Below are 11,534 nucleotides of genomic sequence, written 5' to 3'. Positions count from 1 at the left end.
GCGCTGGAAAACCACAGCAGGTCAGGCAGCATCTGAAGAGCAGGAGAGTCGATATTTTGGGCATAAGCTCTTCATCAGGAATGCACAGGGGTACAGTGAAAAGTGTATAATGTTGCCACACACTGTGCCTTCTTAGGTACAAGTAGTAAAAGAAACAAAGTTGAAAAAGTTAAATGGGGGTCCGTTCAGTTATAAGACCCTCTTGATGCCCCCAGTACAGGTCAGTATAGTCTGGTTCAAGGGAGAGATACCTTTGGTTTGTTTGGATAGAGTCAAACTCCAATGTTCATTTCCTTGATATGCTACTGCATAGAACCCAACTGTGTTTGTGACCATAAAGATTTGTTTATGAAGAAGGTATTTGTGAAAAAAACAAAAACAAAGTGAAAGAGGTTATGCATGACCTTTAGAGACTGCGTAGAAAAGTAAAGCGATAAGGGCTGAAAGGCCACACCTGCTCCTATTGTCTCTGTTTCTACGTCTCACCAGAATAATATGCAAAAACAAATTGTACAAACACTCAAAAAGAGAAGGAACTTTTAAGGGTTCTGGGGAAGAGCAGAGGGAGTGGGACGAATGGTTTTGCTCTTTTGAAGGAGCCAGAACAGGCAAGATGGGCTGAACAGCTTCCTCGTGCACAGATTTGATTCTCTCCAGGCTCTTCCTGAGGACAGTGTGTGCCCCCGAGCTGTGTGCTGTCCTCTCTCTCTCTCTGGGCCCTGGAATGATGAAGCCTCTCTTTCTAACCTGGGAGTGAATGTACTCACATTCCACATTGAGGCGAGCCTCCAGCCTCACTGTCCCCAGTGGATTCTCCACCACACACTCGTAAAGCCCGTGGTCATTAGGCCTCAGGGAATCGATTCTCAGCTCCGACTTTCCCCGGGACTCGGAGATGTTCCACCGCAGCTGCTCACCCCCGGCCTCTCTCCTCCCCCACGTGATGTTGGCTTCGGGGTTGGCATCTCCCTGGCAGGTTAACACCAGCGTCTCGCTCTCCCTGGCACTGCCCCCTCCCTCGATGGAGACATCCCGAGGTCCGTCTGAAAATCGGGGAACACACGTCAGCTCCTCCAAAAACTGCCGGCCCCGTATCCTCCCCTCACAGTAACTCTCTCTCGCCCCCAGCCCCCCTGGTGCGCTCACTGACCCACACGGTCACCCAGTCCAGCATCCTCCTGTTCCAATCCTTCCATGGCCTCTCCCCTTATAGAGTCATCACATCATACACATTGACACAGATATTCAGGAAGGAATTAGACAGTTAACTGGAAAGAAAGATGGGGTGGGGTTATGGGAAGAAGGTGGGAGAATGGTGTTTACTTGGAGATCTGGCATTGACATGAATGGGCCAAGTGGCCTCATTGTACACCGAATCAATTGTTTGATTCCAATCAAATCCCACTTTCCTGTGCTTGGTGCTGATGGTTACAGGGCTTTGGGTGCAGATACAGCTATGCAGGCCCGGTGGCTCAGCAGTTAGCAGTGCTGCCTCACAGCCCCAGGGACCCAGGTTCGATCCCAGCCTCGGGCAACTGTCTGTGAGGAATTTGCACCCCCCGGGTTTCCTCCCACAGTCCAAAAATGGGCATGATAGGGTGGATTGGCTGTAGGGTACAGGGATAGGGGAGGGGAGTGGGTTTGGAGGCTTAGTGTTGACTCAATGGGCTGACTGGCCCATTTCAGTCAAAACAATGACTGCAGATGCTGGAAACCAGATTCTGGATTAGTGGTGCTGGAAGAGTACAGCAGTTCAGGCAGCATCCGAGGAGCAGGAAAATCGACGTTTCGGGCAAACGTCCACTGGCCCATTTCCATACTGGAGGGATTCTGTGATTTGTTTAAGTACTGATGAGGGATTTCTACATTGAGCAACCTTTCAGCCAGTGAGTTCCCCAGAAATCAGCGCCTTCATAATGTGTGTGAAGTAGGCCATTCAGCCCATCCAGTCTTCTCCACCATTCAATGAGATCATTCCTGATCTGATAATCCTCAACTCCACATTCCTGCCTTTTATCTATAACCCTCAATTCCCCCCTTACTGATTAAAAATCTGTTTATCTCAGCCTTGAATATACTTAACGACACAACCTCAACTGCCTTCTCTGGTAAAGAATTGCACAGATTCACTCCCCTCAGAGAATAACAATCCTCCCCATTTCTTTCATAATTGGGTGACCCCTTACATTTCACCACCTCCACCAGGTAGATTATAATTTCATATACCCCAGATAAATCTCCTGCTCCAAAGAGACCAACCTCAGCCTTTCCATGACTGATATACTTGAAGGAATTAGTTGAATTGAGAGGAAGGAGTGATTAGCTGTTTGAGCAGGTTGGAGAGTGGAGAAATCGCCAGGCCCAGATGAGATGGGAGGAGATTGCAGGGGGCCTGACATTAATTGTCCATTTCACTCTGGCCACAAGAGGTGAGGGACACAGAGGGACATTCAGCCTCGGATCTTCGGGTGACCATCCTCCAAGGCAGACTTTGAGATATACAACAACGCAGAGTGGCCGAGCAGAGGCTGATAGCCAAGTTCGGTACCCATGGGGATGGCCTCAACCGGGGACTTGGGTTCATGTCACAGTAAAGGTGACCCCACTACACTATACACTCTCTCTCTCTCACACACACACTTACATACTCTCACTCATACACACACACCCCACACTCTCACCCGCACACACACTCTCTCACAGGCTTATACTCCATCTCTCTCACACACACACTATCAAGCACGCACACGTGCAAACATACACTCTCTCACGTGCAGTCATACTCACATGCACGCACTCTCTCTTTCTCTCTCTCTTATGCACACACACACACCTATAAGTCTATGAGGTGAATTTGCATTTGCAGAATTGTATTTGGAGATACATTCTATTTTGCTCAAAAAGCACACAAACTACAGGCAGTCAATCCAAGTGACATTTTATAATCTCCTACTTTGGAAACAGAACCAGTCTGACTCAAGATTAATGTACAGACAGACTCTAACCTCACACCTTTAATACATTGTTTGAGCTGAGTAGGCACCTTTTTGTTTATAAAACATTAAGTTATCTCAAGAATGTGACTTAAAAGAAGTTCTGGGATTTACATATTAATGAACCGAAACCTGCAACCCATTCTAAAAGATGAAAAACTTAACAGCAATCTCGGTTTGTTTAATAAATCGTTACAGTTGCATGACACTGTAATCTTTTGCTATAAATTTTGTGTCTTATGATTCTGTTCCAGAGCTATCTGGTGAAGGAGTGGCACTCCAAAAGCTAGTGCTTCCAAATAAATCTGTTGGACTACAACCTGGTGTTGTGTGATTTTTAACTTTGTCCATCCCAGTCCGACACCAACGGCACCTCCCCATCACAGGAGGTGTGCCAGAAGACTGGAGGACAGCTAATGTAAGAACATTATTCAAAACAGGTGATAGGAACAAACCAGGAAACTACAGGCCAGTAAGTCTGAGGGACAGAATTAACTTCACTTGGAGACGGGCAAGGTTTAATCTTGATTTGGAGATGCCAGTGTTGGACTGGGGTGGACAAAGTTAAAAATCACACAACACCAGGTTATAGTCCAACAGGTTTATTTGGAAACACCATCTTTCAGAGCGCTGCTCCTTCATCAGGTGATTGTGGAGCATTAGATCATAGGACACAGAATTTATAGCAAACGTTTACAGTGTGATGTAACTGAAATTATATATTGAAAAACACCTGGATTTTTTGTTAAGTCTCTCATCTTTTAGAATGGGCATGTTGGTTTTAGTTCTTTCATACAAAAATCCCAGAACTTTCTTAAAGTTACATTCTGAAGTGAACTTTAACAATAGGTGAGACACTAACTGGATAGCTCTTTCAAAGAGCCAGAATGGGTATTATGGGCTGAATGGCCTCCTTCCTGAAGACCACATGGAATAGGAACAGGAGGAGGCCATTCAGCCCCTTGGGCTCGTTCTACCATTCAATAGGATCATGGCTGATCTGACGTTCCTCACACCCACTTTCCTGCCTTTTCCCCGTAACCCTCTATCCCTGACTGATCAAGAATCGATCTCAGCCTTACACAAGGACTCTGCCCCCACAGCTCTCTGGGCAAGGGATTCCAAAGACTCACGAGAGAAGAAATTCCTCCTCGCAGTAGGGATTCCATGATTCTATGAAATCCTCAGCACATCCTCACTTACTCTAGATCCACTCCTCCCCCACTCCAGGACATCCACTCCATGCCCTGATGCTGTTGTCTGAGCTTCCGGAAGCTTCTGCTCGTTCAGCCATTAGCATCTAGTGAAGAACAGCCCCATCTACTGTTCTAAACAAGAAATGCTGGGATTGCTCTGCAAGTTCATCAGTGAAGAAGGTAAAGGAGACATTCATGATCCTGGGTTAAAACTGAGTAAATAATGAGGAAACCCTCCAGAGCCATGAGGGTTGATATCCAAGGGACACCATTCCAGGGGGATCAGGAAAGGAACCAGAATGGGAGATGGGGAGACTGCTTTTATGCAGCGAATTGTTGCAGTCGGGAACAGACTGCCTAAAAGGTGGCTGGCAGCAGATTCAATCATAATTTTCAAAAGGAATTTTGAGGCAAGAGTTTCATGAGGCAGTGCCGTGGCTCAGTGGTTAGCATCTGTTCCCTCACACCACCAGGGATCTGGGTTCAATTCCACCCTCGGGCAACTCTCTGTATGGAGTTTGCACATTCTCCCCGAGTCTGTGTAGGTTTCCTCTGAGTTCTCTGATTTCATCCCACAGTCCAGGGTTAGGGTGGATTGGCCGTGCTAAATTACCCATAATGTCCAGGGATGTGTAGGTTAGGGTGGATTGGCCATGCTAAATTACCTGTAATGTTGAGGGATGTGTAGGTTAGGTGGATCAGCTATGTTAATTGGATAGGTGAATGGGTCTGGGTGGGTTACTCTTTTTGGAGGGTCAGTTTGGACTTGTTGGGCTAAATGGCATGTTTTCATACTGTAGGGAATCTAATCTAATCTCTAAATGCAGGGTTACAGGGATAGGGTAGGGTGCTGAATCTGGTGGGATGCTCTTAGGAGAGTTGGTGTGGATTTAGAGTCATAGAGATGTACAGCGCAGAAACTGACCCTTCGGTCCAACTCATCCGTGATGACCAGATATCCTAAATTAATCTAGACACATTTTCCACACTTGGCCCATATCCCTCTAAATCTTTCCTATTCATATACCCTTCCAGATGCGTTTTAAATGCTACAATTGTACCAGCCTCCACCACTTCCTCTGGCAGCTCATTCCATACACATACCACCCTCTGTGTGAAAAAGTTGCCGCTTAGGTCTCTTTTATATCTTTCCCCTCTCACCCTAAACCTATGCCCTCTAGTTCTGGACTCCCCGACCCCAGGGAAAAAACCTTGTGTATCTATCCTATCCATGCCCCTCATGATTTTAAAAACCCCTGTAAGGTCACCCCTCAGCCTCCAATGCTCCAGGGAAAACAGCCCCAGCCTGTTCAGCCTCTCCCTATAGCTCAAACCCTCCAACCCTGGCAACATCCTTGTAAATCTTTTCTGAACCATTTCAAGCTTTACAACATCTTTCCGATAGGAAGGAGACCAGAATTGCACACAATATTCCAACAGTGGTCTAACCAATGTCCTGTACAGCCACAACATGACCTCCCAACTCCTGTACTCAATACTCTGACCAATAAAGGAAAGCATACCAAACACCTTCTTCACTATCCTATCTACCTGTGACTCCACTTTCAAGGAACTATGCACCTGCACTCTTGTTCAGCAATACTCCCCAGAACCTTGCCATTAAGTGTATAAGTCCTGCCCTGATTTGCCTTTCCAAAATGCAACACCTCACCTTGATATAAATTAAACTCCATCTGCCACTCCTTGGCCATTGACTGGTTGGGCCGAATGGTCTGTTTCCAGCATAGGGATTCTATGAGCTGAAAGTGAGACACTAACTAGCGAGCTCTTTCAAAGAGTCAGACCAGACACTATGGGTCTCCTTCTGTCAGACCATAAGGAATAGAAACAGGAGGAGGCCATTTGGCCCCTCGAGCCTGCTCCCCTATTTAAAAGCATCCCGGTGATCTGACATTCCTCACGTCTACTTTCCTGCTCTTTCCCTGTAACCCTGGATTCTCCAACTCATTAAGAATCTATCTTAAATCTACACAAGGACTCTGCCCCCATAGCTCTCCATGGCAAGGAGTTCCAAAGACTCACAAACCTCAGAGAAGAAATTCCTCCTTATCTCAGTCTGAAATCAGTCTGAGCCTGTGCCCTATGAACCTAGATTCTCCCATGAGGGGAACATCCTCTCAGCATTGACCCTGTCAATCCCCTTAAGAATCTGATAGATTTCAATGAGATCACCTCTCATTTATCTAAACTCCAGTGAGGCGAGTCCCAACCTGTTTAGCCTTTGCTCATAATGCAATCCCTCCATCCCAGGGATCATCCCAGTGAATTTTCTCTGAACTGCCTCCAATGAAATAAACTCTTTTCTTAAATAAGGGACCAAATTGCTGACAGTACACCAGATTGTGCGCTGATTTGATTCTCTCCAGGCTCTTCCTGAGGACAGTGTGTGCCCCCGAGCTGTGTGCTGTCCTCTCTCTCTCTGGGCCCTGGAATGATGAAGCCTCTCTTTCTAACCTGGGAGTGAATGTACTCACATTCCACATTGAGGCGAGCCTCCAGCCTCACTGTCCCCAGTGGATTCTCCACCACACACTCGTAAAGCCCGTGGTCATCACGCCTCAGGGAATCGATTCTCAGCTCCGACTTTCCCCGGGACTCGGAGATGTTCCACCGCAGCTGCTCACCCCCGGCCTCTCTCCTCCCCCACGTGATGTTGGCTTCGGGGTTGGCATCTCCCTGGCAGGTTAACACCAGCGTCTCGCTCTCCCTGGCACTGCCCCCTCCCTCGATGGAGACATCCCGAGGTCCATCTGAAAATCGGGGAACACACATCAGCTCCTCCAAAAACTGCCGGCCCCGTATCCTCCCCTCACAGTAACTCTCTCTCGCCCCCAGCCCCCCCGGTGCGCTCACTGACCCACACGGTCACCCAGTCCAACATCCTCCTGTTCCAATCCTTCCATGGCCTCTTCCCTTATAGAGTCATCACATCATACACATTGACACAGATATTCAGGAAGGAATTAGACAGTTAACTGGAAAGAAAGATGGGGTGGGATTATGGGAAGAAGGTGGGAGAATGGTGTTCACTTGGAGATCTGGCATTGACATAATGGGCTGAATGGCCTCATTCTATGCTGTATTGATCCTTTGGTTCTGATCCAATCCCACTTTCTGGCCCTGTATACTCACCTCACAGTAACTCTGTCTCACCCTTAGGCCCTGGTGGACTCACTGACCCACACTGTCTCCCGATTCTGCTTCTCGTTTAATAACCAACTAGGAACATGAATCTTCAGTCACTGTATGGACATGGAGCTGCCAACTCTCCAGGATTTGAAGATTAATCTTTAAATGACTGGAAGAGACTGTCTTTTTGTTGAAGAAACTTAGAATTTACATTTATGCCCGAAACGTCAATTCTCCTGCTCCTTGGATGCTGTGCTTTTCCAGCAACACATTTTTCAGCTCTGATCTCCAGCATCTGCAGTCCTCACTTTCTCCTAGAATTTACATTTGTATAGCACCTTGCATGCTGATGGGAGTTCCCCAAGCACTTCACAAACAATTAAGTACTTTCGATGTGTAGTCGCTGTTTCAATGTAGGAAAATAGTTTTAAAACTATCTTGGATGGGTTAGTGGGAAGCGCTATCTGACTGGGTGTGGAATTGTGTTCAATAATGACCCAGGTGGGTGAGTGGTGAAAATAGCCCCCTTTCTGGCACAGTGTGAGGCAGCAATGGAATCCAAAGTACAGTTTCACAGTGGCCTCTTTTATATATAGTTTTTACATACATTAAGATTTATCACCATGGTGTCACCTATTGTACACAAGTTTACATGACATCTGTCCTGGGGAAGCAGGAGATAGTTTAAACACTTTCTAAATACTGGTTGTTACGCCTGATGGGTTTGGAATGTCTACCCGGTCTGAGCTTGCGTAATTAAGAAGCATTCGTCCTTTTGTCTTTAAAGTTAGTAATATTTATAAAAATTCTAGACCTATATGATGTAAATAAGTGAGAAATTGTACATGTACCAAATAAAAGTATAGAGGGTTTTAAACTGATCTCCCACAGCTGGGTCACGAGACCTTATTGACTATTGCTGGTTTTGACAGTTCTTACAAATTCCTGCATGCAGTTTCACAGAAGCTCTGTTTTGATTGTAAACTTTTTAAAGGGGGTAGTGGCCCTATTTAATATGTATTTAAAGGTACATACTAGTGGAGGAAAATGTTTGATGTTCTGCAACCTAATCAGATCCCGAGAGAAGGTTAATCTTTCCATAGTTTTGAGTGAGTTATGGAGACACGATGATGGGGTCAGCATTGTTCTGAGTAGGTGACAGTATTAACACTTACTCAGAGGTGGCCTTTGATTCAAAGACAGGTCTAAACACTGCCTGCAGCATGGGGCTGATAGAATTGAAAGGTGTAAAGAAACAGCAATAAGTTGGCAGGGATGTTTCATTTAGTTTATCCTGTAAGAGTAAAACGTACTACAAAAATATGGTTTTATGAATGAGTGAATGGAAATGCGGTATACTAAACATGGAGTGCTTGTGAGTAAGTTGATAAAAAGAATCCTAACATAATATTTCACACTGGGTGAGGCAGTTGGTTTTGGGAGATCTGACCATGATATCTGAAGCCGAGTTGGCAACTTGAGGGAAGTGCTTGAAAGCAGTCAGTAAACAGGCCTAGCTGCAAATGGAAATCTCTTATCCCCGGAATCTTAGATTAGATTACTTACAGTGTGGAAACAGGCCCTTCGGCCCAACAAGTCCACACCGACCCGCCGAAGCGCAACCCACCCAGACCCATTCCCCTAACACTATGGGCAATTTAGCATGGCCAATTCACCTGACCTGCACATCTTTGGACACCCACACAGACACAGGGAGAATGTGCAAACTCCACCCAATCAGTCACCCGAGGCGGGAATTGAACCCGGGTCTCTGGCGCTGTGAAGCAGCAGTGCTAACCACTGTGCCACCGTGCCGCCCATCTGCCAGGGAAATATCTCCACTGTGTGACAGGTCATGTTTGTCTCATTCCAATTCCCTTCTCCTATCCCCCAGTGTTCTCTCCTTTTCAGGAAAATCCTTGTTTCCCAGTGAAAGGTAATGACTAATACCATATGTGCAATGTAACGCCCTTTCAAAGAGTGCTATAGGGACCAATATTGAATTGGGGGAGGGTGGGATTGGCTGGAGGGCTGGTACACAATACCCCAGATTGACACCAACAGCGTGGGTTCAGTTCCCACTCCAGCTGAGTTTACCATGAAGGTTCCTACCTCTCCCTCGCCTGAGGTGAGGTGACCAATGGGTTAAACCCCCAACCATTACATCTCTCTCTTTCTAATGATTAGGATCATTACCTTAGAAATGGTTTGCAACAGAAACGTACAAAACTAATTGGAGGAAATAGTTGAAGGTGATCACCTTCGCAGGAGTGATAGGAAAGAACATGGCAAAGGGACTAATTGAGCAGCTCCAGCATAGACATGATGGGCCAAATGGCCCGCACAGTGTTTTATGGAAGGTTAGAAGCACTCACACCAAACTTCTACTGAGCTCTGACGCTGGGTGTGGCTTTCACCATCACTGATTTCACAGATATAAACTCCTCTGTCTCCAGCCTCCAGCTTTTCCGTGTAGAGTGTTGAATATCTGGTTCCCTGGCTGATGTTCCAGTGGGAAGGGGCCATGCTCCCTGAGTCCGCTTTCCTCCAGGTGATTGTAAGGACATTGCTACTTCCCGCACCACAGGACAGAGACAGAGGTCTCCCAGCATGTTCCACCGTCTGGACTGGCTCAATCCAGACATCGTAAAGTCCAGCTGTATTTAACACAGAGACAATTTCAACAGAGAGATGCAGTTTTAAAATAATTAAAGAGAAATAAGAAGAGCTTACAGAGTAGCTCAATGTGAAGAGATATGTAGTAGCAGGCCGTGGAAAAGGGAGGGAGTCTCATAAACTGCACCTTCAATGTCCTCACTCTATCAGGGATCCTTCAGCAATCTGGCCCCTTTTAAAGAGGGAGTCTCACTCTGAGGGATACTTTGTAAAGAACAATTTTCACAACAGGGATTCCCGATTAATAGAATTGTCTCATTATAAACGGACCCCTTTTAAAGAGGGTCTCAGTTTCAATGTTTCAGCAACAAATATTTCCCACATTTCCAAAGACATGAACACATCATGTATTCCTCTGTATTCTCCTCTGGACTATCCTTCCTTTAGCAAATCCTTTACTGAATCATCTTAAAAACCTGGACCTATGATTAAATTTTCAAATGGCATGAAGCAGACCACTCAGCCCATTGTTCCTGGACTGAGGTCTAGACAATCCACCTCCCATTTCATCACCTCCACCACCAGAGGGATTCCTGGGATGGCTAAAGATCAGTTAGGATGGTAGGCAGTGGAGTTTACAAGAATGAAGGTTTTGAGGCAAAATGTCTCATAGAACCTGGAACATGGAACACAGAACAGTACAGAATAGAATAGACCCTTCAGCCCACGATGTTGTGCCGACCACTGATCCTCATGTATGCACCCTCAAATTTCTGTGACCATATGCACGTCCAGCAGTCTCTTAAATGTCCCCAATGACCATGCCTCCACAACTGTTGCTGGCAACGCATTCCATGCTCTCACAACTCTGTGTAAAGAACTCGCCTCTGAGATCCCCTCTATACTTTCCTCCAATCAGCTTAAAACTATGACCCCTCGTGTTAGCCATTTCTGCCCTGGGAAATAGTCTCTGGCTATCGACTCTATCTATGCCTCTCATTATCTTGTACACCTCAAATAGGTCCCCTCTCTTCTAATTTTCTCCAATGATAAATGTCCGATCTAAGTCAAACTCTCTTCATAAGTTAAGCCCTCCAGTCCAGGCAGCATCCTGGAAAACCTCCTCTGAATCCTCTCTGAAGCATCCACATCTTTCCTATAATAGAGCGACCAGAACTGGACGCAGTATTCCAAGTGCGGTCTAACCAAAGTTTTATAGAGCTGCAACAAGATCTCATGACTCTTAAACTCAATCCCCCTGTTAATGAAAGCCAAAACACCATATGCTTTCTTAACAACCCTGTCCACTTGGGTGGCCATTTTAAGGGATCTATGTACCTGCACACCAAGATCCCGCTGTTCCTCCACATTGCCAAGAATCCTATCCTTAATCCTGTACCCAGCATTCAAATTTGACCTTCCAACATGCATCACCTCGCATTTATCCAGGTTGAACTCCATCTGCCACCTCTCAGCCCATCTCTGCATCCTGTCAATGTCCCGCTGCAGCCTACAACAGCCCTCTATACTGTCAACGACACCTCCAACCTTTATGTCGTCTGCAAACTTGCTAACCCAT

General features: G+C 46.2%; 1 protein-coding gene across 3 annotated transcripts in view; it reads right to left on the bottom strand.

Moving 5' to 3' along the window:
- LOC122565117 (vascular cell adhesion protein 1-like) overlaps positions 1-11,534 on the bottom strand; it is a 23,690-nt gene that overhangs the window by 2,709 nt on the left and 9,447 nt on the right. For 2 of the 3 annotated variants that reach the window (XM_043720748.1, XM_043720750.1), the window contains 3 exons: positions 9,715-9,996; positions 6,685-6,960; positions 768-1,043 (listed from right to left, as the gene is read on the bottom strand). In XM_043720748.1, coding sequence (XP_043576683.1) covers positions 768-1,043; positions 6,685-6,960; positions 9,715-9,996 — 834 coding nt within the window. The remainder of the gene's footprint in view (positions 1-767; positions 1,044-6,684; positions 6,961-9,714; positions 9,997-11,534) is intronic. The other variant, XM_043720749.1, reaches the window with a different exon arrangement.

The sequence above is a fragment of the Chiloscyllium plagiosum genome, chromosome 31 (assembly GCF_004010195.1).
Source record: "Chiloscyllium plagiosum isolate BGI_BamShark_2017 chromosome 31, ASM401019v2, whole genome shotgun sequence".
NCBI classification, from domain to species: Eukaryota; Metazoa; Chordata; class Chondrichthyes; order Orectolobiformes; family Hemiscylliidae; genus Chiloscyllium; species Chiloscyllium plagiosum.
The sequence above is the reverse complement of the archived record's forward strand: the minus strand, read 5'-3'. Positions and strand labels throughout refer to the sequence as shown.